The sequence below is a fragment of the Corythoichthys intestinalis genome, chromosome 15 (assembly GCF_030265065.1).
Source record: "Corythoichthys intestinalis isolate RoL2023-P3 chromosome 15, ASM3026506v1, whole genome shotgun sequence".
Lineage (NCBI taxonomy): Eukaryota > Metazoa > Chordata > Actinopteri > Syngnathiformes > Syngnathidae > Corythoichthys > Corythoichthys intestinalis.
The window spans coordinates 18,575,050-18,601,185 of NC_080409.1; the positions used below are offsets into that span (position 1 = coordinate 18,575,050).

Consider the following 26,136-nt stretch of genomic DNA (forward strand, 5'->3'; position numbering starts at 1 on the left):
CCATCACCCCCTCACACTGGAGTGGCATCTGCTGTCAATAGATCCTGTCACACTTCAGTCTCTGCTGGGGCCACCCGCCACAGATGCGAGTTCAGACAATTCGGTCCCAGAGAGACAAGGATGTATGTTTCTTTCTAACAGGGCAGCATAAATCCTTTTTCTCTCTCCAGCTAAATACGTATAAAATAAGATATACTCTTAGATGTGGACATCAGGGGTGTGACAAAATATACTTTGTATCCCAAAAACTTATCAATATGCTCCTGCCAAGAATCGAGATATCGTTTTAAAAATGTGTCAATGTTACTAAACAAAAAACAAAAAAAAAGGAACCAACAAGTTACTACAAAAATCTTTCACCATAATAGTGTCTTGGTTAACTCTACGGCTGCCATTGAAGGCGCTCGACGTCCAATCCATTTAGATTGGGAGGGTCGAACGAATGTTCATTCATTCGAAACCAAAGCATTCACAGTAGTGCTGCAACCATTAATCGATTAACTCGAGTACTCGATTAGAAAAAAAATATTCAAATTAAATTTTGTTTCTTCGAGTATTCGTTTAATTAAAGTGGCATTGTAATGGTTCATTTTGAAAGTGTTTGCATTTCGGTTTATTGATTAGGGTGGATACACTGCCCTCTGGTCTGCCTCATTTCACATAGCTGAATCCAGCTGCTCCCTGTTAAGTCCAACGTAAACTAAGTTTTTGTTTGAGCTAATGTTTTTTAATGCATTCGGAATTTAGTTTATAAGTACATTGCCTGAACCATTTGTTAAGAGCATTGTAAAAAAAAAAAATAATAAAATAAAAAATAGCATTTTATAGCATTTAAGCCAGCGGACTTTTGCTATGTAAGTTAGCCAATTGTTCTTTTGTTGTACTTAGATCCTTATTTATTATTTTTTCACACCGTTTCAAGGCTCAGCTCAGGTATTTCAATTTTTGATGTTCCTTATCCGATTACTTGATATTGGAACTAACTAGTTGATCGATTATTCGACTACTAAAATAATCGATAGCTGCAGCCCGAATTAACAGTCACTCTTTTTGATTTTTTTAGGCTATTTACAGGTCAATTTCTGTTCATTTTAGGGCATTTACAGTTTGCTTCTTGTTGCGTTTGAGTCACTGCCTCTTCATTCGGGAGATTCTCTGGCCACTTCCTGTTCTGTAACCCAAAATCAACAGGAACTGACTCATAAAATGCCCCCAAATCAACAGTAAGTTAGTGAAAATCAATAAAGTAATGATCTGAAATGCCCCAAAATTACCTCGTTGCCTAGCATTGGCTGCCGCTGATGGTCATAGACGTTCAATCCGTTTGAAGTGGGAGGGATGGCAGCGAATGAACGAATGTTCATTCGCTGCCACCCTCCCAGTTCAAATGGATTGGATGTCTATTAGTTGTAAACTCATTCCAATTCACAACAGAAGCTTGTTTTTCTATTTATTAGTTGTTTTGTAGAATAGTTTGGAATGGTTTCTTGACCAGTGTATCGATAATCGTTGTATCGCCATATCGTGAGACCATCGTTATCGTAAGCTTTGTATCGCAAATCGTAACGTATCATGAGGTACAAATTCCGAGTGAATATTGTCTTTTAGTTCCAGGAAATGGAAGTACTCTGCACAAAATGACTAATACCTATAAGTTAAATGCCATATTTTTTGTGAAATCTCTTCAATCAGAAGTCTTCACTTTTAGTATCTCTTCCTCTTTTGCACACTGCCTCACATACGCGCACACACGTGCATGGAGAAAGGTAAGATTTGTACTTAGGATGAAATAGAATACTAAGCTTTGGCTATCTATGAGGGAATTTAAAAGTGAATAAAAGTGTGTGCGCGTCCATGTGCGTGGGTGTGTGTTAACATCATCAATATCACCCACAAGGGTCCCCTTGCCACCTCGCTGATGGGAATTAAAAATTCATGAGCCTGTTTATTAATGACCAGCAGGCATTAAAGTTCTCTCACACACACACCAGATTGGAGGAGCCGCAGGAGGGAAGTTTGTAAGCATCACCAAGAGTGTCAAATGTGTTGGCGTGTGTAAGAAGAAGAGATTTGTATCAACGTGCTTAAAGGAAAAGACAAAACCTAGCTTAAATGACCTAAATCTACGTAGGCAAATCATTATTTCTTAGATGGAGAAAATAATGTTTTAACACAGAAAATGACATGCTGCTTATGAGAGCAGACATCGTGCGACAAACGTGACTTCAAAACAAACACTTTTAAACTCAAAATAGGTAAAAATTAGCTCAAAAATTAACACACACTCTTTGTAGTTTCTTGCACAATGCAATATGTCTCTGACGTTTTCCTTTCTTCATCTGAGACTCAGATTAATAGGAAATGAAGCAGGCTTCGTCTATCTCTGATAGCCACGCCTACCATAGTGTAGCTGTATAGACCCTGCTCACATGACGTCACAACCACGCCTCCGTGCCATATTGTCCGTCAACTCGTCGTGTTGACGCATTACCGCTACGTAAATTCCTGCTATTATGGCGTGTTTTTCTGCTCGTTAACATTAATAATCAAAATGGTGAAGGCATGTGTGGCGGTTGGTTGCAATAACAGTGAAGACAGACGGAGAGACTTGAAGTCCTACCGTATTACGAGACACCCGGAGAGGAAAGAGAGATGGACTGCTGCAACTCGACGAGAAAACTGGGCTCCAAACGATTACCACAGATTATGTAGTGGGCATTTTATATCTGGTAAGATGCATTTAATATATATTTAGAGGGTTTTGGGCTGACAACCACAATAAAGATCATTGCGAGGCTAATCGCCGACAACATACAGTTTCAAATTCAAGATGCTTATTTCTTCCACCATCATTACATTTTGAATAATATTTCGCTGGTACCAAGTGAAAGAAGCTGGCCTCGTCTACGGATCATCAGTTAAACAGGTGTGTCCAAACCTTTTGCAAAGGGGGCCAGATTTGGTGTGGTAAAAATGCGGGGGGCTACCTTGGCTGATTTACATAGAACAATATATTTAAACAAATTTTAGCAAGCCCTTCTGTGTGTCACATTTGCTTTATTTTTTTTAATTCATAATTTCAACAGGCTCGTCTTTGTGGCGTTCTCTTTCGACACTCGGGCTCTTGCTAAATACTGCTGCTGTGAAATTAAACTAGCTTCAAGTTGCTATAATTTCTCACTGCGTATCTTCCCTTTAATGTCGTACATGTCAGTGTGTCTTGTTCGTTAATATCATTATCGCGTCACATCGAACTCTTTGAAAACAGCGACTGTCTCTTTGCAAATGAGGCAGACACAGTTGTTGCGTGTTTTATTGAAGAAATAGTCCAATATCCACCTATCCTTGAAGCGTCGGCCATTGCAGTCAACTTTTATTTTATTGATTGTTGCCATTTTAGAAAATTGGAAGTAAAGGGTCACACGGGGTAATGTTGCTTAGAGTGCTGCTCTTACAGTTTTTCAAACTTTCGTGAGAATAGGCTGATTTTGTGTGGACAAGATAATTGTAGATATCAGGGTAGCAGATGTCAGGCAGGGAGGGCGAAGACAGCGGGTTGAAAAATATCGATTTAGGCATCAAATATGGATCTGGCGAATGGATGGACTGAAGCTTTTCCACATAAAGCCTTTTATGCAACGCATCCAATGAGTTTACAGCGTCTGAAAGCACCCGGGCTTCCATGAATTGCACTATAAATTGCACGACAAATTGAAACCATTGAGAATACGGATAAACAATGACGGACAATATGGCGGCCGGATACAGCGACACGTCATTCTGTGACGTTGGTGAGTAGGGTCTATAGTAGCCGATGCGTGACGGGTAGGTGGGATAATCTGTTACACTTGCATCTGACAAACACTATATATCACCTACTTCTGTGAAATATTGGCTATTAAACATTTTTTTCTATTATTACAGATTGGGGAAATAGAATTATGTATTTTCAGATTGTTACACAAGATTTTTTTTTGCTGTGATGCACTCAATGAATGAATGAAATGATTGAATGCTTTATTTTCGACATGTGTCAGGAGAAAATAAAATAATAAAGGTGATGACTTCAACATACAAATACTGCAACTACATTAAGAATACCAAGGACTAATGTGTGTGTATGCCATAGTATAGAAGATAAAAAAAATTTAAAAAAAAAAAAAAAATTTAAAAAAATGGTGGATGAAGTAGTATCAATTTCTATAGACATCATCATTGTTGACGGCAGCTCGGCCATGCACTGCGCAACTTCTTCAAGCTGGGGTCCGTCCACATCAAGAGGAGCTATTCACAAACACACGCACGCAGCAAACTAACGGTGGATTTCGGTTCAAAAAGTACGAAACCTGTACCACATACAAAGGAAGGATTGTCTCAGGTGTGATTTGTTCGAGGATTCAAGGTAATTATTATATTTTTCGTACTACGCATGCATTTTGAAACGTTGTGAAAAAAATTGAGAAATTAGCCGCTAAGGCATTGGCATCATAGTTCGCAATATTTAGGTAAAATAAATGCTGCCTGCACATTTTTTTGCTTTCAACCAAGAATCGAGACTGTTTTACATCCATATCAATAAAGAATTCAGGCATCTAAGCATTTATTTACAAGAATTTCAACATAAAAAGCTCCTTGTTGTGGTAAGGCGGTGCCACAGTTAACTTAAGACAAGCCGCACATTCAACATATTTACGTAAAATAAATGCTACCTGCACGTTTTTTTGCCTTTAACCAAGAATCGAGACCGTTTTAAATCCACGTCTATAAAGAATTCAGGGATTGAAGCATTTCTTCACAAGAATTTCAATATAAAAAGCTCTTTGTTGTGGTAAGGTGGTGCCACAGTTAACTTAAGACGAGCCGCACATTCAGCATATGTACGTAAAATAAATGCTACCTGCACGTTTTTTTGCCTTTAACCAAGAATCAACACTGTTTTAAATCAATGTCTATAAAGAATTCAGGGATTGAAGCATTTATTCACAAGAATTTCAACATAAAAATTCTTTGTTGTGGTAAGGCGGTGCCACAGTGAACTTAAGACGAGCCGCACATTCAACATATTTCCGTAAAATAAATGCTACCTGCACGGTTTCTTTAGTTTTTAACCAAGAATCGAGACTGTTTTACGTCCATATCTATAAAGAACTCAGGGATTTAAGCATTTATTCACATGAATTTTCAACGGAAAAAGCTCTTTGTTGTGGTAAGGTGGCACAACAGTGAATTTAAAAGACGAGCCGCACATTCGACATATTTACGTAAAATAAATGCTACCTGCACGGTTTCTTTTGCTTTAACCAAGAATCGAGACTGTTTTACATCCATATCTATAAAGAATTCAGGGATTTAGGCATTAATCCACAAGAATTTTCAACGGAAAAAGCTCTTTGTGTGTGATTCCACTCGGTCAGCTTTGACGGCCTCGCCAACAATGCAGGCCCCCTATTTATCGGCCCCGCGCCCCGTGTCCCGTCAATTACATTATGAAGTCTATTAGACAAGTTTCCGATGTACTTCTGCATTTCTGGTCTGAACTTCCGTTTTATACTTTCTACATCCAAAATAACAGTGGAGATGGAGTGGGATTGCTCATCAAAATCCCTCAAAAAAGACAATTTGGAAATGCCGCATCCATCTGCCATCATCACGACACTGGAGGACAACATGAAGAAATGGCTAAGAGTCGCCACAACCAAAATAGCTTTGTATTTTATTGATTTAATGCCAGTAGATGGAAACGCAATCAGCGACCTGAAAAGCTCCGAGGCATCCAATTGAATGCATTCTAATACATGAATATGTGAATTTTGTGTTCATGAAGGCAGATGTGGAACCAAGACAGTGCCACAACAAAGCAATAACAGGTACAATTATGTTCAATTTGACAACAATTCTGTGTTGCGTCACAGCTGACACATCATTGGCTTTGCATTAGCTTCAACGACAAAGAATGGAAAACAAACACTTATCTACTACAATTCATACATGGGCTTTTTACCCTAAATGCATAAATTCAAGTGTTACACGGTTTTTGTTCGTTTGTTTACAGCTGGAAAATGCTGTTATGCAAGTGAAGACAATTTGATGTGCCTCACAACAACACTTACGTTGATGGACATATATCGAGACTACGTGCGTTCAACCTTGACAATGGATGGCTCGACTTCTGCTCCACCTTCGTTAATATTTTTCTCATGATTTTATAAATTGTGATTTATTGACATGTTTTGCACATGCGCCAATTGTTTTAAACAAAACAAGAAACGGAATCGTGTTGTCCAAAAGTTTTATTTGATCAGTCTCTGCAATAAAAACAATAACATACCATTTTTGTTTATATGTACATGTGAGATGACCTTATAATACCATTACCTAACTAGATGAAAATTACCTTATAGTACTTCCTTGCAACAACAAAATCCATGTCAGCCCTTCTGCATTTGGCAACTGTAATATTTGTAATTTCGCCTCATTTTGGTCACTGAAGTGGCCGGCGTATAAGTCTACACCCCATGTTAACACAGGCCACTAAGATTGTTAGAATTTTGTCCACGAACAATCAACGAAGTGATAAGAACAAACATCAATCTTTTAGGTGGATCTTTTAGGGTTAAAGCTGCGAGACAAATCCTTAGTCTGCTGCTGGTTTCGATTCTGGGCGTATGGTGAGGCACGGTAGATCCACACTGGCATTTTGAAGCTGGACGCTGTTCAAAATATTCTACTTCCAAGCATATATACTGTATAGGCGCTTCCAGGAGTTCACACAACCATGCACAGCACAGAAAGTCTCGGCGTGTCAGCTACGACGTGCTGAATCAATTTTTGGAGAATCCGTGGGCTCCTCTGGTTTAATTTGGCAGTTTAAAACGTTGTCTACTTGAACCGCAATTCATGGTGTTCTGTCTAAACCGGAAGTCCGTAGCAGAAAATGTCAAAGATGGCGCCGCTAATGTTTCACTCAGGAAGCTTGTCTATAGGACAAGCGACTACAGTATTTTTGGTCATTTATTCGTCATACAGGGTGCTGGACCCTATCCCTAGGCTATGGAAAGTAGGCAGGGTACACCCTGAATCGGTTGTCTTTTAGGTGGATCCTTTAGGGTTAAAACTGCGACCCAAATCCTTGATCTGCCATTGGTTTCGATTCAGGGCGTATGGCAAGGTATATCCACACTGGTGCTTTGAACCTTGAAGCTGTACAAATCGTTCCACTTCCAAGAATATATATATAGGTGCTTTCAGGAGTTCACGCAACCAAGCGCAGCACAGAAAGTGCCGGAGTGTCTTCTACGCCATGCTGAATCAGTTTTTGGAGAATCCGTGGGTTCCTCTGGTTTGATTTGGCAGTTTCAAGCTTTGTCTACTTCAACCGCAATTCATGGTGTTCTGTCTAAACCGGAAGTCCGTAACAGAAAATGTCAGAGATGGCGCCGCCCATGTTTCGCTCAGGAAACTTGTCTATAGGTTGAAGAACTGGTATTTCATGCGGAGTTAATAAGCAAACGTTTCGTTTTATTTTACACTAAATTCAAAACCAGTAAAATGAGCCGAGGTATAAAACAAATACAGTATCTTGATTATTATTATAATTTTATCTCAGTATGGACAGGGGTAATCTTGACAATGCTGCTGAGTGCTAACCCCCCCCCCCCCCCCCCCCCCCAAAAAAATAGCATTGACAAACATTTTCCACTCACCAATAAACGCTTTCTGCCCTCCGAGCTACGTTTAAAAAATCATTCTTTGACATTTTAAATGAATGGCTAAAATAGAGCTGGCAGCCGCTCCCCCCATTACATGTTGGCATAACTGATTTAGAAGCTGTCATTTCAGGGAGGAGAAAAAGTTGCACTGTCACTTTAATTTCTGCTGGTTTCTTTTTATGGGAATCTAAAAAGAGAAAGAGGAATCTCTTTGTAGCAGGATCCAAAAAAGCCACATGATTTAAGATTGATTTCATAGTGGAAGAAATACAACATGGAAAGATTACTTCACAACATTCAGCACTAATTTGTTCAACTGAGTGACAAATATTGCTGTTGTTGTTAAACACAATTACAATTCATTGGAATTGGGGTCAAATTAAACGAATATTTAAAACTTTTTAACCATCTTGGCTGTCAGCTACATACTAAGGCATTTATTATAAATATGACCAACAAAATGACACATCACGTTGTATGTGAAAAAGCTGGTTCTTGCATTCTATTACAACTCTTATTTTTTGGTGCATTTGTCCAACGTGAGGCCAGGCCCCACCTTTTGAAGACACACGTACTCAAAGTGACAGTTAATGCAATACAGCCCCTTTCACACCGCAAAAAATCATGGGATTTAAACGAGCAGCCCTTGTACATATGTGAACGCAATTTCCCGTTTCGACTGACAGGGAGATTACGGGGACATTTCACGGGTCGCATCTTAGTATAATGCCTGGTAAAGTCCTGGGACGAGGCTTATGTGAAAGCAAGCGTTAAATTCCCGGGTCACAGCACGATGGCCGATGACGGAAATTTCATCGCGGGCCAATCGTCACTTCCTCATTTTTCGCAGTAAGATAAAAAGCGGTAAACAAACTTTGCAATTATCAACATAACAAGCTTGAAATAGCTAAATTAAACTGAAAATATAACAAAATGAAATTGCTACTGGATCGTAGAGCCGAGGAAGAGAGTCTTTGGAAATGTGTGGTTTATTTTGTTGCCGATGATGGGGTCCGCAACTGCGGAAACAAGGTTGTACCTCAAAGCAAAAAACAACGGATGGATCCGTTCAAGGGTTTATTAAATACAAATAAAAATACACGCGATTGCGGAAAAGGGGGAATAACACAAAAGGTCCTTGACAGTAGGTCGACGGGGATCAATCGTACTAACCTAAGCGTTAGGCAGAGAGCCGATAAGACAACAAAACAAATACAATCAAATACTAGTACAACGTAGGAAATTTCAAAACAAGTGCGGCAGAGGTGTTGAATGGTGCCCAGCAAGTTAATATCTCGGCACCCACCTCTTGGATCGCCTGGGATTAAATACAGTCTTGATGAGCTTGAATTGACTGCAGTTACGACGTCGGGAACGTTCCCACAAACGGCTCTGTAAAAAAACACGATTTGACCAACATTGTGACAGCCGATGCCGACCAAAAATGACGTAATGTTCGGGTTATAAAATCGCGCAAGCAGCCCTTACTGCACAGAGCGCGCCAGTGGGCAACACGGGTTCAAGCCTATGAAAGTGTCCAACCCGCGTCATTGCCGGGATATCTCAACATGCGTGATAGCAATAATGTGAGTAAATCCCGTGTCACCTTATATGGGAATGTAACGGGATTATGTTTGTGAAAGGGGCTTAAGTGTGAGGGAAACGATGCGAAGTGGACAAAAAAAATACATCCCCCTTGCATCTACTGCATCATTTTATGTACTGTTTTTTCAAATAATTACTCCATTAATCAATGGAACAATTCATACTCTATTTGGCTTTATAAAGATTCAAAAGTTGCACCCCTAATACAAATGTATCCTCTAATTCTGACTCCACTGCTGCATTAGCATAGGTGACTTACTGTATTATTGTCAACTGTCAAGTGGAATCCATCTTGTCCAAATTTGTTCCTTTTTATATTCTTTCAAAAATAAATTATATTAGTCACAGGTGTTTGCTCTCTTTGGCAAATCAATTTTAAATGTCCAGCTAACGTTCAGTTTTCTTGGTTTCCCATTATGTGATGATCTTGAGATGCAAATATTTCATCCATCCAAAGCAATATGCGGATAACTTAGACATTAACATCAAAAGAGTGTACTTTACTCTACATATTTTAGATTTATTACAGAGCAGTGATTCAATTGCAAATGCGTATTTGTATCATTATCCTCATAATGTTAGTACAGTGTGGCCCAGCACATTCTTTAATTCAGCCCACATTGCACTTAAATTTTTAAGCATCATTTAATATTTGTTGCATTAATTGTAGCTTTTTTCTCTTCTTCAATTGCATAATTTTATTTAACTATCTGATTATTTAAATGTGTATTTGTGTTAAATACATTCAACTAATATTTAAATATTGATTGATAATTTGTTATGAATGTTTATTATTTTATTATGCAGAACATAAAAATATATTATCTATAGTCAGGGGTGAAAGTGGCTAGAATTTCTTGCAGGAACTCCCCGACGTGAAGGTCGCGACGGAGCCAGAAATTTCGTTTATTTTATTTATTTATTTATTTTTTTTAAACTTTTTTTTTGGGGGGGTGGGTCAGGGCAAACCTCCTAAAACTACTGAAATGCAAAGAAAACTGTTTTGGCACAGTTATTTCTATAACTCATACAAAAACTGATTTTCATTCAAAATTGTATTTTTTCAATGATTTGCAAAATAAAAGTTAACAAAAACAGCAATAATCCCAACCTCCATCTCCTAATTTTTGTTTTCCCTCATTTCCTCACATACTAAATGCCAAATCTCAATTTTAACTACTTAAGATGATAGGATGCACATTAAAATTTAAGTAAATGTAAACATTTACTTTTTTTTTTTTTAATAATAAAGATATAAGAAACATACATTCAGAAAAATAAGTACAAATGGAAATGGAATACAGTATATATTGAAGATCACGCAAGCATTGCCTTTTTTTAAATCATAAGGAAATGAATAAGTAGCCTAACATAAATGAACAAATACAATTTCAAAGTGCACATTGACAGCTAAGATGTTCTGAACCTCCCCATCAGAGCAAATAAAACTAAATATGATAAATAAGCCTACTCAACTCTTTCCTTGCTCTTAAAGATTTGATCCATTTTCTGTTGCATCACCCTTTTTTTGTCGCATCAATTCAAAAAACTTTTTTTTGTTGTTGCTGTTCCAGAAAACGTGCACTTGTTGGCTAACTATCTCTGCTGATCACATGTCAGTATGTCAGCCAATTGAACGGATAAATGAGTCCAGGCGTTTTGTTTTGCCACGTGCATTTGCACATTGACGTGACTCATCATCGTCAGACTCGGATAACTGCAGCAGCTAGGGAAACCTTCATACCATCCGTGGAATAAAATAAATAATAAATATCGGTGGAAACGGATTACGCTACACAAGCACTTTATTATGCTTGTTATTAACACTTGTGCATGTAAATCTGATGTTAGTAGATTGTTTTCTTCTTGGAGATGAAATGCATGTGTGGCTGCTCAGCATTTTTAAATAAAATTTTTACATAACGTTTTGACAGTTGCCGTCATATTTTTGGAATCGAAGCATCGTGTACCAGAACAGTATTCCGGCCCTGAATCTTATACCGGAACTGCGTTCCTGCCCTGAATCTTATACCGGAACTGCGTTCCTGACCGTTCTGGCCCACTTTCACCCGTCTATAGTTTTTTTCTTCTTGTTACCTCATCTAGGACCTGTCCAATCGGTCTATTTTAAAAATCAGCAATTACACATGTTTCCTACTAAATTTGTGTACAAAGTTCTAAGCACTGGAGCTCATTTTGCATTACAACTTGCACATCGACAAGTGGAAAAATGATCTACTCAATACAGTTGATCCACAGCATCTTTTGTATCTTTAGTTTCCATTCATTTTGTACAACCCCACAAAAAGTAAACACTTAGGGACATTGAATGAGTTGCTTTTTTCAATTGAACTCCACGCGTCTGTTATACACACTTGCCTGTGTGTCTCAGGGGAGAACCTTCTTCTTCTTAACATCATAAACAAACAGGCAGACATCAACAAGGCCTGAAGGGCTAATTACCAGCTAGCAACTTCAACCATGCTGTCACACAGTGAGGGAAAGGATGAGGGGGTAAAATAGACGCACAGTCATCACACTTCTTGGGAAACAATGAGGCGTGTTTTTTTTAAGCGGCAAATGAAACAGGTGTCACATCTGCAGACAGCACTGAGTCAGCCTTTTAATAAGCAGCTTTTTAGGAGGTTTTACACAAATCTCAGACTTATGGAGACAGAATAAAACAAGTGGTAAATGTCTGCTGTTTCTTAAGGCGATGGTGTGAAAAAGACCTCTTGCTGCATCGTGTAAAAATTCCACCTGGTGACACCTCAGAGGGGGAGTGGGGATATTCATGGACCAAAATGACCCCTACATTTGATCTATTTCCACAGACAACGTGCTGTCCTGGGACACCTAACATCCCCCGACACACAGTCCATAGTTAAATCATTGGCTGCCATTGACAGCAATAGACCTCCAATTCATTTGAAGTGGGAGGGCTGACAGCAAAGGAACGAACGTTCATTCGTTTCCACCCCCCAGTTCAAATTGACTGGACGTCTATGAGTGATAAATTAATTAAAATTCCTATAGGAAGGATGAAAAGAACCGTATAGTTGGACGTCTATCATCGCCAGTGGCATTGCAGTGAACGAGTTAAAGATGTACTTCAGGAAATGACTTTAAAACAACGGAAGACCATATTTTTTTATACAAATCCATCAAAAAAGTGACGGAAAAAGCTTAATTGTGAAAGCAAATCCTATCTAGTCCTACCTGCCCACGAAAAAAAACTTCCAAACTAAAGTTGACGCCATGTTACCGAGTACTACACGTACTAGCGTAACAGTAGAAAACATGGCGCAATCTTTCCCTCTGATTTTGACGGTAGAACCAGATTCGCAGACTTTTGGGATTTAAAAAAAGTGGGCGTTGACTGGAACATTTGGGGCAATTTAAAGTTAGGGAGGGACGTCTGCAACGAGTTTACACCCAAATTACATTTCTCTGTTTGGAGTACATAAGTATGCTCTCAAAAGCACAGCACCAGTGCTCTGCAGCGGCAATAACACAATTTTGGAAGTACACAAATGTGAATACTGGATGGTTGAATATAAAATAGATGTGCACCGTTAAATTTGATTTGAAGAAACTACAAAAGCCTATCGAGCAGGACCCAGTCAGCTAGAAAGAGAAGCGATTTGTTTCTCCTATGCATGCCTTTCTGTTCCACCTGTACTGTCAACTGTCCCTGCAATACTCTGAGCTTTCCCACTATATCACAGTATTTACCATGAGATTAATACCATAGCAATATCAAACCATGAGATTTAGATATTTCTACATGCCAGCATTGCTTGTCACAGCCATAATTCAACAGGGACTGGTGAGAAGGAGGTGCGAAGCTAGAAGGGAGAGAGCCGGAAAGGCCTACCATGCTAACTATGGGCGTTGCCAGACATATTTCACTGGAGCACGTGCCCCAGTATTGATCTGCAGTGCCCCAGTATAAATTTCACCTTTAAAAAATTATATAAATAAAATACTTTGGAGCTTTAGGTCTACATCATATAATCTACAGAATGTGCCTATTTAAATATGGTCCTATTACTCTTGTCACTCCATATACACAATCTGTACATGGTTCCCTAATATGGCAATTTATGCACGAAACTGTCTGTGATAGGCATATCACATGACACTTCCGCGAAGCAACTTTGGGAGATATACTGCGTTCATGTATGTCGGGAGATCTCAGTTCCCGAGTTGGAAAATCATTCTGATGTGTTGTAAAGTTGTAATGTGGGATAAAAAGATGGTCGCTACAAAGACAAATAGCCAATTTTAATGCTCCAACAATACATCACAAGTTGACTGACTGTTCGGTGCTTTTTATGGACACCATGAAAGAGAATTATTTTTTTCGATACTCCAACAAGACGTGAAGGCAGCATCAATGTTTTTTTTTTTATTTGATTTCATTTATTTCGAGCAGTGATAACAAAATACAACAAGAGTGGGGGGGGGGGGGGGGGGGGGGGGGAGAACAATAATAACAGTAATGTTGATTATAACAAAAATAATAACAAACACATACAAAAGTAACTTGGTAAGGAATGGGAAGAAGCAGAGCTTTTTTGGGGTAAGACCTCCAATTTATGTTACGGAGCTCGTGCCAATCATACAGTCGATGGTGCAAATGACATCTTCCCACCCGACTGCCCATTGTTCGTGTTTACCTTCTGTGTTGATGTTTGTTCTGTCGCCTATTCCCATGAATTGTGAATTTTACCGGTTCAACTTTACCCTTTACGTATCAAGCAGTTAACTGCGGTAAACTACTCTGGTCGCAAATTGAAGTAGCAGATTAGCTGCTGTCTTTCAGCTAACTGGCTATGAATACAATGACAATTATATGCGATATGAGTGAGACGCTCTCACTCAAGAGCTTTGTCTAATATTGTGTTAATATGTACTGTACTGTATCAATACTGATGCTATTTAATGGTATTTGTTTATACAACCAAAGTGAAAACAATACAGAATAATCTGTATGAATTAATTGCCTATCTTTGGGATACAATCAAACAATTTTGTATATGTGCTCATCCTAATTTTACAAGCATTTTATTTGTTGCTGCAGTCTCTGTAATCTGTAACAAGATGTATTATTTTTATTTCTATTTGTCCTAAACAGCATTACTCTTGTAAATGGATATTAGAAAATTATTTGCTCGCAGGAAGGACCAATGAGAGCGGTAAGCTAGGTAACCCACCTAAGATATTAAAAGGTTATTTGCTCACAGGAAAGATAAATCAGCAAGGACAAATGAGAGCGGTAAGCTAGGTAACCCACCTAGGCAACACAAACTACTTTTAGGTCACAACCTACCACTTGAAAACACTGATTATTTTCGTAACAGTTACAGTGATATATCCCCATTTCTGTCCAGACAAAATAGAGCAGCAGAGTGTAGGAAGAGGTGAAGGAGAGATGGAAGTGATTAACAACAAGGGATGTCCCAATTTTGATTATGAATACTGATGGCTGAAAAACAAAAAAAAGTCACTTTTTTACAGAAACATATATTTTGGGTTGATTATATATAGTTTAACATGCTATTTCTAACTTTTTGTTATAGATGTAATAGATGTTTGTTATATAGTTATAAGTGCTATAAAAAAAATAAAATTAAAAAAAAAATTGCTCGCTTGCCAGTGCTCCATCCAGTGTTGTATTACGTCTAGTGATGCCCCTGATTTTATCTGGTACATTTTTGTTTAAAAATATTTTGTCTTTAAAATGACATTCAAACAATGTTAACAAAGGTAACATTCCCCAATCCTAAAACGTGTACGTAGCCCTGTTTGCACAAGTGAGACGTATTCAAATTGTATTGTGACAACTGCTCAACCTCTGCCAATACACAAACAGAAATGAGCACAGGGGTGAGGTATTTCATGACAAGCTTTTAAACGACTAATAAAACAGACGCACCGGTATGTAAATACACTGTGGCTTGGCAAACAGTCTGTTTTAACGAGGTGTTAAAAGCTTTGAATATCCCCCAAAAGATGACATGAACGACAAAAATTAAAATTGTGGGCATAATTAAATCCAATATGGGATGTGAGTGTTAGGAAAACATTGTGAAATGGTGATCGCTTGCTAAGTATATGAAGTCCTCATTTTCAAAGAGTGACGTCTTTATTTCATGTTCTTCATTATTCCTGCAGGCTTTTCTGTGGATAATTTGTGCTCACATTCAAAAAATTTAATCTCAATCTGATATACCCAAGAACAACCTCAAAACAAGATTGATATCCTACAATGCATATTGAGTTTTTTCCTTTTTTTTTTTTTTTTTTTTTTAAACGCTTTTGAGGGAGAATTTCAGTAAATTTAAGAGTATAAGGAGCACCATTAGGGAGTTATTGCGTATATGTAGGTAAAAGTCACATTCGACATGAACACGAGCCTACTATGCAACTGCACACATAATGGTCATATTTATTGAACTATAAGTCACAACAGAGTGTAGGTCGCACCAACCAAAAAGTGCACAATGAAGGAAAAAAACAAGTCCCACTGGATTATAAACAACATCTCTGGGGGGAATTTTATTTTATGAGACACCACGAACAAATATTATATAGTAATAACTACAAAATGGAGAACAACAATAGGCATCTGTTAACGTAACATATTAAGTTATTCAGCTAACTGTAGCCCGAACAATACAACATAACTTGTTTAGCAAACTCTTGATCACTACCAAATCCATTAAAGACTAATGGGCCGATTACATGGTTACGTTCCATGAATAAGACACATTTCATGTTTGCATTTACATGGTTCCGTCTCAATTTGAATGATGTCTCAATTCCACGTGAAAACGATGTATTCATGCCAGGCCCTGGAGGGCAGTGCAGTTTTACAAGGCGAAAGCCAATGATGTACTTCCTTGACAAAAACCTCCTCAGCCCAAACATAAAAGGGTTTGGCCCCTTTATTTTTTGTGTAATTTTGGTAATTGTTTGCGAATCGTTCACTCCACGTTTGTATACAGAGGTACCTCTTTATACTAAGTAATTCGTTCCAAGACCTTGTTTGTAAGTCGAAATTGTCGTATGTCGAGCAGGATTTTCCCATAAGAATACATTATAATTCCATTAATTCATCCCACAGCCCGAAAACCTACACTAAGTCCTTAATAAATACTTCTGGTACTGTTACAAATGGCAATTACACATAGCAAAACAAATGAAGTATAAATAAAAATCGGAATGATATTATAACAATAATGATTCCTGCAATAATGTAATGAATCGGGTTTTAATGTGGCGGACGTTTTTTGCTGTACCTGAACGCACCGCGTGGTTGACGTGACGGTGAGATAGTAAAATAGAGCCACACTCTCTTTTCATGTTTGTTGCTGGCGCCAACTGCAGCGGACAGTAGGCGTGTTGTGTTGCACAAGATGATGGAATAAATGATTAGAAACCTTACAAAGCTTGATTTCTTTAGCAATGTTACCACAATAATAATTGTCAACTATACTTGTAAAGACTGGCGAACGGAGATCAGAGGAGAACCGTCGAGATCGTAGACATATTCCATCATTTCCCACCTGCACTAACCTTCTTGGAACCAGTGTTGATTTCTCTCACAAGAAAATCCGCCATGCGTTCGTCTTCTGGCAAAACAAAGAAACTGCAGCGCTGTCATAAATCGTCGCATATCGAGCATGTTGTCTGACGTAGATGGCGAGTCAAATTTTACGTCGAATGTAGAAAAGATCGTGTGTCGAAGCGATCGTATGTTGAGGTACCACTGTATTTGTTGTGAATAAAGTTTTTTAAAAAAAGTACTCCTCAGCCGTGAAGACAACATACACACACGCACTCGAAGCAATGGCGTCCACGCAATTTTTCTTTTGCTTCAAAAGACACAATAACGTGAACATAAAATATATTTAAATTAAAAATATTATAAAAAAACAGTCAATTAAAGCCGACGTTCCGCCATGTTTGCTGTTTTGAATGTTTAGTAGCAGCGACTGCGCATGCCCAAAGCGACATGTGCGAGTGCTGACGTCATCGGAGCGAGAGAGTTACATTCATATGGTTGACGATGACGAGCAATCCCCGCAACTGAATCGTTCCCCTTTAGGGGGCCGGAATCAAATGTTTGCAACTTCACCGTGTAAAGGCAAGGCCGTTCCGCAACACAATCTTTGCATCTTGGTGTCGCAGCGTCACCATTTAAACGGCCCATAATCTTCATGATCACACCTGAACAACAAATTTGGATGTAGAGGGCACACCTAAAGCGCCCTTCTCGCAGCAATGTATGGGAAAAAATATATGAGTTACACCTGAGTAAAAGTCGGAGGCCCCGTCAACATAAATAAAAATAAAAAAAAACCTTGGTAAAATATGGCAAATACTTAATGTCTCCCTGCCCATAGCACTGAAGCAAGTCAGGGGACGAACATGATTTTAAATCAAAGCAAACCACCTCAATGAACATTCCATTGGAATCGAAGTTGTTTATTTCTGCATTATACTGTACTTCCATAAATCATAAAGGAAAAGTGGCTGACTGGTTAGCAAACGCCTCATATTACTGAGATCAAAGGTTCAATCCCGACTTCCTGTGTGCTGTTTGCATGTTCTCACCCGTGGCTGTGTTCTCCAGGTACTTTGGTTTCCTCCCCCATCTAGATCGCTTGAACACTTCACGTTCTCCGTAGGTGTGATTTTATGAGTGTAAATGGTTGTCTGCATGTTCAATATGCAGGTAATCAATTTGGGTGTACCATCCTCTTACGCATATTATAGTCAGCTCCAGTCAGTAAGCTCCAGCACCCCCACGACCCACGTCAGAATAAACGTTATCGAACGATGGATAGACTCCAACAGGGGATGTGGTAAATATGTGTTTAAATCTGGAATTTGCGCAATCAGGATTAAATTTCAGTCTCCAAATAACACACAGAACCTCCGTGGATTTAATAGGTTTGTGACTTGAACCACTTTAATAGAATTTATTTCTATATTACTTAAGTTTTGTTGACCTGAATGTCAGACAGCATTTACCAAGACATGTGAAAATTGTTTTCAATTGTGAATAGCGCACGTCTTGTTTACTGCCCAGTGAAAATAAGGACATATATATTATATTTACAAAGAAAAGTCGATTTAAAGTGTGTATGCCCCCAAATTTGAGAGTGCTCTCACTTGCACATATGCTTATGGCAACAAATAGTGCAGAATAAGACTAGTTGTTACTTGCAAGCACATCTACCTCAAGGTAGAGGTATAAAATCTGGGGATTTTTTTTGTTTTTAATCTGGAGTATCTACTGTATGCCCAGGACACGTTATGAAAGGTGGAACAATGATATTCTCTGCATTAGATGACATTGAACTTTTGAATCCACTTTTTTGACATTCGTTAGGTGGCTTGGTGCTTAAGGAGATTTTTCTAATGTCAAATTCAAATATGTGCTTTGGCTTAATAAAGGTTGGGAAACGGTGCTGTTCTGATAATGGTAGCAGAGGCGCCTTGAAACCAGCAGGAAGTTCTAAACACCCCCACGGCAATGAATAATTGCTGGAGCTGAGATAGGGGATTCCGCTCTCCCGTATACAGAATGATGGATGCTCCCATGAACGGGCCCAACTGTTCTCCAGACTACAAAAATAGATGACATGGTTATGCTGCAACCACGACAGGCTGATTTGATGCAACTAATCGAAAGCTTGAACCAATTAAGTATCTGGTGAGCAAAAGAAGGTTGCTGAATGTTTCCAACTAAAAAGAAGCTCATCCCATTTTGGGAAGAATTCCAAAATAGGTACTTGACTGACTCTTTTCAGTGATGCAGTTTTCTATTGCCCTCATGACTGGAGCATATTGTCTGCTGAGGCCATTTCTCTCAAGGTAATGCCTACTTCTGCTATGTGGTACCATACTGTCCCCTAATGGTCAGATCCGGTAGCGATTTTGGTAAAGGCCTGTGGCTTTATTTCAAGAAGCTCTGCTGTGAGAATGCACCAGTCAAGACCTATTTAAAACACAGTCAGTCAACTACAGTTCTTCATCCATGTTAACTTCCTGCCTTAATTTATTTGCTCGGTCTACTCTAAACAATCAGTGTCACCACCTTGTCTGAACAGGCAGTGAATCATTTCCCCTGTCCCATCACGTCTTGAGGCACTCATCAATTACCTGCCCACGTTCCAGTTAGACGGTAATTGCCAGGTTTATTTAAAGAGTGCTATGTACTCTAATGACAGCGCTGGAGAACGTTTAGAACTACTATTATACTGCAGTGGAAGCTTGCTGAATTTGACTTTAATGTTAACTAATGACATGAAACTAAATAATGGCATCCCTGAGCTCATTAACTCATTTTTTCCCTGTTGTATACAACTTGCCTGGCTCTTGACATATTATAGATTTATGGAAGGACAGAAATTGGTATTTTTGATGATCTTCTTAGGAAACTAGGAAAGTACTATATAAAAGGTAGAAATAATACAGTATACATCATTATATGAATCCTCTTCCACTGTTATTTTAAAACTAAATCCCTTGCGTTTCCTTATTATAAAATGCAGGCTATTTACAAGTATAGAGGCCCTCAGTGCAAGTGTATGCTGACTCAGCTTTTGTGTTGAGTGAAGAGGCGATTAAGGTAGCCAGCATATGCAGCTTTATTTCGGTCTTGCGCTGTTAATCTGTCCATTTGCCCTAGTGTCTGTCCTCATTAGGAGCAAGGGCGAGTTGGAGTTTATGCCAGCCAACTTTGGGCGGGAGGCACACCAAGGAACATCTATTGTTGTTGCACGCAATTTACTTAAATTTTACATTAAAATGGAGGTACTGGCATGAATAAGTGTGAATGTATTTCCTTTGTTTTGGGGAGATGACTTGTATCCAGGGTGGTTCTTAGTACTGTATGTGGACCTGTTAGTATCAGTTGTTTGAAAGTTTGTAATTACTGTAAAATCAAAAGTATTCTAAGTATTTTAGCTTTAGGACATTGATTAGCTAAAACTATATGGTTGGGTTTAACATATTAGTGATGAAATGTCAGTTTTACAGTAATCTCCATGCAGGAGTGACAAACCGCGTAAATTTGGTTCAACTTTTGACCCAAGAACAGGGACTAAAAGTTATTTTTTATTTTGAAATAGTGTTTTTAACAAGTGTTAACTACATTTTTAGTGTGTGGGAAGGGCAAAACCTGATACAACCTTATACGTAATATTTTTAACTATTGCAGATGCGTTTTGAATACATTCGTTATGATAAACAGGAGTTAACTGTGTCTGAGTTTACTGCGTTCTTCCTAAAAATCTAGATTCATGAAAATAATTAAAAAATATAGGGCTATCTGATGCAACTTCAAATTTTATTTAATATCACATCTCCTGCAGTGGAACAGTAGCCTAAGCATCTCCATGGGTGCGCCCCAAAAGAAAATAACTACAAGCATGAAATGGCTACAAGGCTGCATGCACAGAATAAGTATATAGAGTCTCTTCTAGGTTGAGTGCTGTACACACTTTACAGCTACCATACCACACATGAAAGGTTTAAATCCGTTTAGGTAGCGCACACACAGTTTTGTGTGTATCGCATAGTAGCATTGAAAGAGTCCGTTCAAAAAAAGGCACAATCCAATCATCTGCAAGTCACCAATCACAAAACAGGCTGAAGTCATCCATTATGTAAAACTACACGTCCCGTGTTTCCCATCCACTAAGTGCTCTGAGGAAGGATGATATCGGCACAATTTGAGTTGCAAAGAACATCAAATTGTCTGAAGTGACACCACACAGCATATGTGCAAGCGTGGCAAGTAGTGTTTCCACTGGTCCTGGGACAGAAAAGCAGTCCTAAAGCATGTGTTTGAGGAGACAAATGTTTATTTCACACTAAAACATTATGCACCTGACATCCAGCACATCCCACCATTCATTTTGCGCCTCCCCTTGTTGTTATTGTTTGCTCAGCTTCATTGTATGGTTAGAAATAGATTACATACATATACTTGGGGACACAACAAGTTCATGGTTTTATTTCAAATAGTTCAAATTTGAAAAGTAGTTATTTGTTTGGCTAAGATGTTTGTGTGTGTGTTTGTGTGTGTAATAAGCACAGGACACCTTAAAAGCATTCACTAAAATCGTTGCAGCAGCATTTTAAAAGGTGTCAAACATGAGCCAGCGACAGCCATTTTTAAGTACAGGGGGTCCTCGGGTTACTATGGCCTCATCCTACATTTTGTCTTTACGACGCTTGGGTCTCGTCCGCCAAAGTTTATGCTTAGCTAGTGCATAGTGCTTGTCGGTGTTTGTGCGCTGCATCTTTCTCACCCTCCTTTTTTCACATTATGGCCCCAAAAAAGAAAACTGGGTCTTCTGAGTCCAACCAAAACAATCGCAATTACCACGGAAATATTAAAAATAGTAAAAAGAACAGAGACAGACACGACGCACATGGGTAAATATATGCTGCGTTCAGATCAAAGTTAAAACGTCCCGAGACAATGCCTCGTTTTTCGCGAAAATGCAGTTTTGTGTTCACACAGCCCTTACGTCACTAACAGTCAAACCACCTCCGGTTCACGTCACGTAAAAATAAGGACAGTAACGTAACGAATCGGGTGTTTGCTTCAGGTCGTAACGTTGATGTATTGAGTCCTGTGTTTTGTGGGCTGTCCCTAAAAGCACCGAGTTTCTGACTGGAGGAAGAGGGAAGGCCGGACAAGTTGGCGTTTTTGGTTTCATTTTCAAAAGTCGAGTTCCGTGCTTCCAGTTGAAAATAGACCATTGATAACCCCAACTCTCCATCCTCCTGTCAGCAATAATGGTAAGTACAGAATCTTTTTTTTTTTATTTTTTATGTATTTCCTTTTTTAATGTGTATTTTTACATAAATTTCAACTTTAACAGTGAAATCAGATGTGCGAGGAAATTCGGGTTTCGTAGCTAGTATAGGAACAGAACTCAGTCGCAACTCGAGGACTCCCTGTAGTGTGCAATTGTATTAATTCACTTGCTGAACAGCCATGATGTCATCTTCGCTTCCATAGGAAGGTCAAAGCACATTCCTCCTCATAAACAAAACATTTGGGTAATCGAAAGGATAGAATTCAACAAGCTTTGACTGATAAAATCTGATGTGGTGGAAGTACAACTTAAAAAGGAAACAGAATACAAACCAGATTTTTCTATGATAACTAGAGAGCTCCTTAGCTGACTTAAGTACACTGGGATTTCTCTAAGTTGGAATTTGCCGTGTCCCGTGTGGTGGGTGATGCTTTGCTGACATGAGTACAGAGAAGAAGAGACAACTGTACAAAATGATCTGTTACCTACTGAGTGATGATTATGTCCCCTCAGTGTCTGTGTCAGTGTCTAGCACTGGCTCACTCGCAGCTTCCTCCACGGCCTCACTCTGTACAAAGTCTACATCCTGAGGTGGCGCAGCCTGCTCCTGCACGACTTTGCTTTCAGGCAGCACCAACTCGACGGGCTCCGGAGAAGCGTCCGGGGTGGGTTCGACCTCAGTGCTTTTGTCCATCTCGGCTCCATTGAGCCACTGGTCTTTAGGGGAGGTGACTTTCTCTTGTAAGAACATCTCAGTATCACTCTGCGGGCTTAGTTTCTTCTCCTGAGAGTGTCTCATCTCTTCAGGGGGGCTGACAGCTTGTGTGAAGCCCATGGGCGAGGATTGGCTCGGAGTGTCTGAGGACCTTGCCGTCTCGTCTGACGCTTGGCCAACTGATTCCGGGAGCGGTGAGGTCTCTTGCTGTGGTAATGACCAGGCCTCAGTGGGCGAGCTGGGCAGTGGGCTCTGAACCTTGTTGTCAGGTTGGGCCAAAGGTGGGGGCTGAGACAAAGGGGTCTCAGGCAAAGAGGCGATGTTTCTTTTTGGTTCCACCGAAGCTGTTTGGCTGGCCTTTCTGGTGTCTGGTGACTGGACCAGAGCCGGATGCTGACCTAACAGGGGCACTTTGGCCTGAGTTTGAGACAGCAGGGGAGACCGGAATCGTGACTGGAGGGGGGTGTTCATTTTGAGTGGAGAGAAGAGCTTTCCTTGGTTCAGATTTAGATTGGGGTTTATAGGGGGTGTAGGAAGAAGAGGCGTCGGTAAAGGAAGCACAGGCGTCCAATTGCCTCGTTCCAGCTCTCGGTCTTTATCACGGTCTTTGTCATGCTCTCGGGCACGGTCTCGTCCTCGCTCTCTGTCCCTATCACGGGTAGGACGATTTCCGTTCATTTCCCTCCGGAAGTCAAACTCTCTTTCATCTCTGTCTCTTTGTCTGTCCCACTGTGATCTCCGTTCATCGAGATCACTATCAAACTTGGCTGCTCCGCCACTACGGTTCCACGGCTGTGGCCCCCCGACATTTTGGGAAGCTGCGTTTCCAGGACGGTTATCGAAGCGATTAGGGAAGCTGTGCCCTGGGTTGGGACGATCCAAGCCATCTCGTTCATCGAAGTCACCCCTCGACTGGTTCCACTGATTGTCAGGGGTAAAGCCGGCAAGAGCCTGCAGACGTCCAAGGAGACTGCCCCTGGCAGGCTGAGTCCCTGGGGTTTGCAGCAATGGGGGTCTGCCGCCTCCACGGCCCCCTCCAGTGCCACCACCACCAAGTGCCCGATGCTCTGGTGGAGGTGTTCTCAGGAGACCTGTACTCTGTTTCTCCGGTGGGGGAAAGCGGTAGTCCTGGTCTTTGCCCTCGTCAGCCCCTGAAGAAGACTCTTCTTTCTTGGATACGTTATCATTGGCCTGGTGAGGGGGCCTATGAAAGGGGTCTAGTTGAGGGAAGGGGGGCCTGACGTGGGCTTGAGCCTGAAGAGAGCCATCAATAAGGCCAGCAGCCTGCTGGGTAGGGCCCTGCTGCAGGAGAAGAGGGAAGCGAGCCCCAGCCACAGGTGGAAGGACGTTCGGACGCACGTCAAGTGGCAGCATTCCAGGCATTCTTTGGCCCGCCATTCCAGGCTGGTGAAGTGGATGGGCAAGGGCAGCTGTGGGGTGCATTCCAAGGAGGCCCATTCCACTGCGAACAGCATTATGCATACCTAGGGAGGAAAAAACATACATTATGTCCCTTTCCACTCTTGACAAATCATCTACACAGATAAAGTACTTGTTCATGTTGACCCACCCTGAAGCGTGAGCTCAGGTGTCCCATCCAAACCCTTAGCAGAAGGTGGCATTTTGTCAGTCGAGTGCTGACTTTGAACTCCAGTCGCATTAAAAACATTGGCTCCAGGGATGGTGGAGGACATGAAGCCACCAGGCATCGAAGTGGTTGTTGGGATCATTGCACTGAATGGTGCTTCCTTCACCGTTTCTTGGCTTGTTGACACAGGGGGTTGAACTAGGGCTACAGACAGAAGTCAAAAAGCCATGACTAAAAAATATGTTCACAACTAAGTCAAAGGGCTATCACATAAATAGCACTTACAAGGAGGTGCAGTGGCCAAAGCTGCAGTCTGTGTTGCTTGCAGAAAACCTGCACGACAGAATATACCAAGCAATCAACAAATACGGTTGTCCCCCGTTATTGGGTGTCTCATCATTCGTGTTCCCACTGACGAAGGTTTTAAGAAATGTTTTATTTAATGAATACATTATAACTGTGTGTGGAAGACAATATGAAATTTTAATTTCTATTGTTCCATACAGTATATGCTGATTTTCATTATAAACAGGACATTGTTTGAGAATGGTTGGTAACCTTAAAAAAACAGGCAAAGGCCATTATTGTTGTAAATCAGGTATTCCTTTGTCTTATTCTGATTAGACAAAGAAAATCATTTGGTTTTCATGTAGGACAACAAAAATCTGAGAACACTTCTAGTTGAGGATTTCGACAATTTAAAAATTTGGGTAGGCTCTAAATGACCAAGGTGTCTATTGATTAATCATTGCACCTCTATCAGCAATGTTTTCAAATATTTACCTGGAGGTGGTTGTGAGGCATTGAAGGTGGGTCTGAGAAATGGTGGTGGTGGCCCATAACCTGGTGGAGGAATGCTCATATTGACAGGGAAGTTGGGAGGCAACAAGCCTACGGCTCCAGGAACAGCCTGGGGCACAGGTAACTGAATAGGGGAGACAACAACAGGTTGAAACGACTACTGTAGTCGTAATGCTATTAAAGTTACGATATCCCTGGCGTCATATGGAAACCTTGCATCTCCATAGCTATGATTATTCAGGAGACAAACAAACCACCTAAAACAGCATGCTTGCATACCCACTTGCAGTGTATTATCAAAGAGAGCAAGTAATGTCCCCCACTTTTTATTGGCCTGTTATGGTCTACAATTTCTTAAAAACAAAACCAAACAAGAAAAAAGCCACACATTTGGGGAATTACCAATAGTAGGTATAGAGAAGAAAGAGAAAAAATATCAAAAATATCAGACATAAGTTCAGACAAACTGATCTGTGGTTATTGCAACCAATGTTGACAAACAAATAAAGAGATGTGGAGTGTTGGAAGAAATACAGAATAAATTAAATGCTTGTAGAACAATGAATTCAGTGGCATCACCATCTTTAATACCTGCACTGGCATCATGGTGACCTGCTGGTTGTAACTTTCACTCTGGCTGTTCACCGTTGTTGCCTCAGTGCTTGGTGGTTGGCTTAAAACATCCTTGGTTGACTCAGATTTTTTAGCTGTCTCCCACTCTGAAACAACATAATTAAAACGCAATTTTCACTAAACAGAATTTGGATAGTCTATGTACAGTTTGCCATTTATTAATATTGTTGGTTTCATTTCCAACGGCATACATTGATTGTACGCTAATCCACGTGTAGTCACTAATGCTGCTGC

General features: G+C 40.0%; 2 protein-coding genes across 3 annotated transcripts in view; both read right to left on the reverse strand.

Moving 5' to 3' along the window:
* tiam2a (TIAM Rac1 associated GEF 2a) overlaps nucleotides 1-22,698 on the reverse strand; it is a 216,878-nt gene extending 194,180 nt beyond the window's left edge. Inside the window, exon 1 of the mRNA XM_057859457.1 lies at nucleotides 22,651-22,698. The gene's annotated coding sequence lies outside the window, so the exon portion shown is untranslated. The remainder of the gene's footprint in view (nucleotides 1-22,650) is intronic.
* Nucleotides 21,182-26,136, reverse strand: part of scaf8 (SR-related CTD-associated factor 8) — a 57,030-nt gene continuing 52,075 nt past the window's right edge. For both annotated transcript variants that reach the window (XM_057859460.1, XM_057859462.1), the window contains 5 exons: nucleotides 25,861-25,988; nucleotides 25,252-25,393; nucleotides 24,754-24,801; nucleotides 24,451-24,672; nucleotides 21,182-24,364 (listed from right to left, as the gene is read on the reverse strand). In XM_057859460.1, coding sequence (XP_057715443.1) covers nucleotides 22,665-24,364; nucleotides 24,451-24,672; nucleotides 24,754-24,801; nucleotides 25,252-25,393; nucleotides 25,861-25,988 — 2,240 coding nt within the window. In that variant the 3' untranslated portion in view covers nucleotides 21,182-22,664. The remainder of the gene's footprint in view (nucleotides 24,365-24,450; nucleotides 24,673-24,753; nucleotides 24,802-25,251; nucleotides 25,394-25,860; nucleotides 25,989-26,136) is intronic.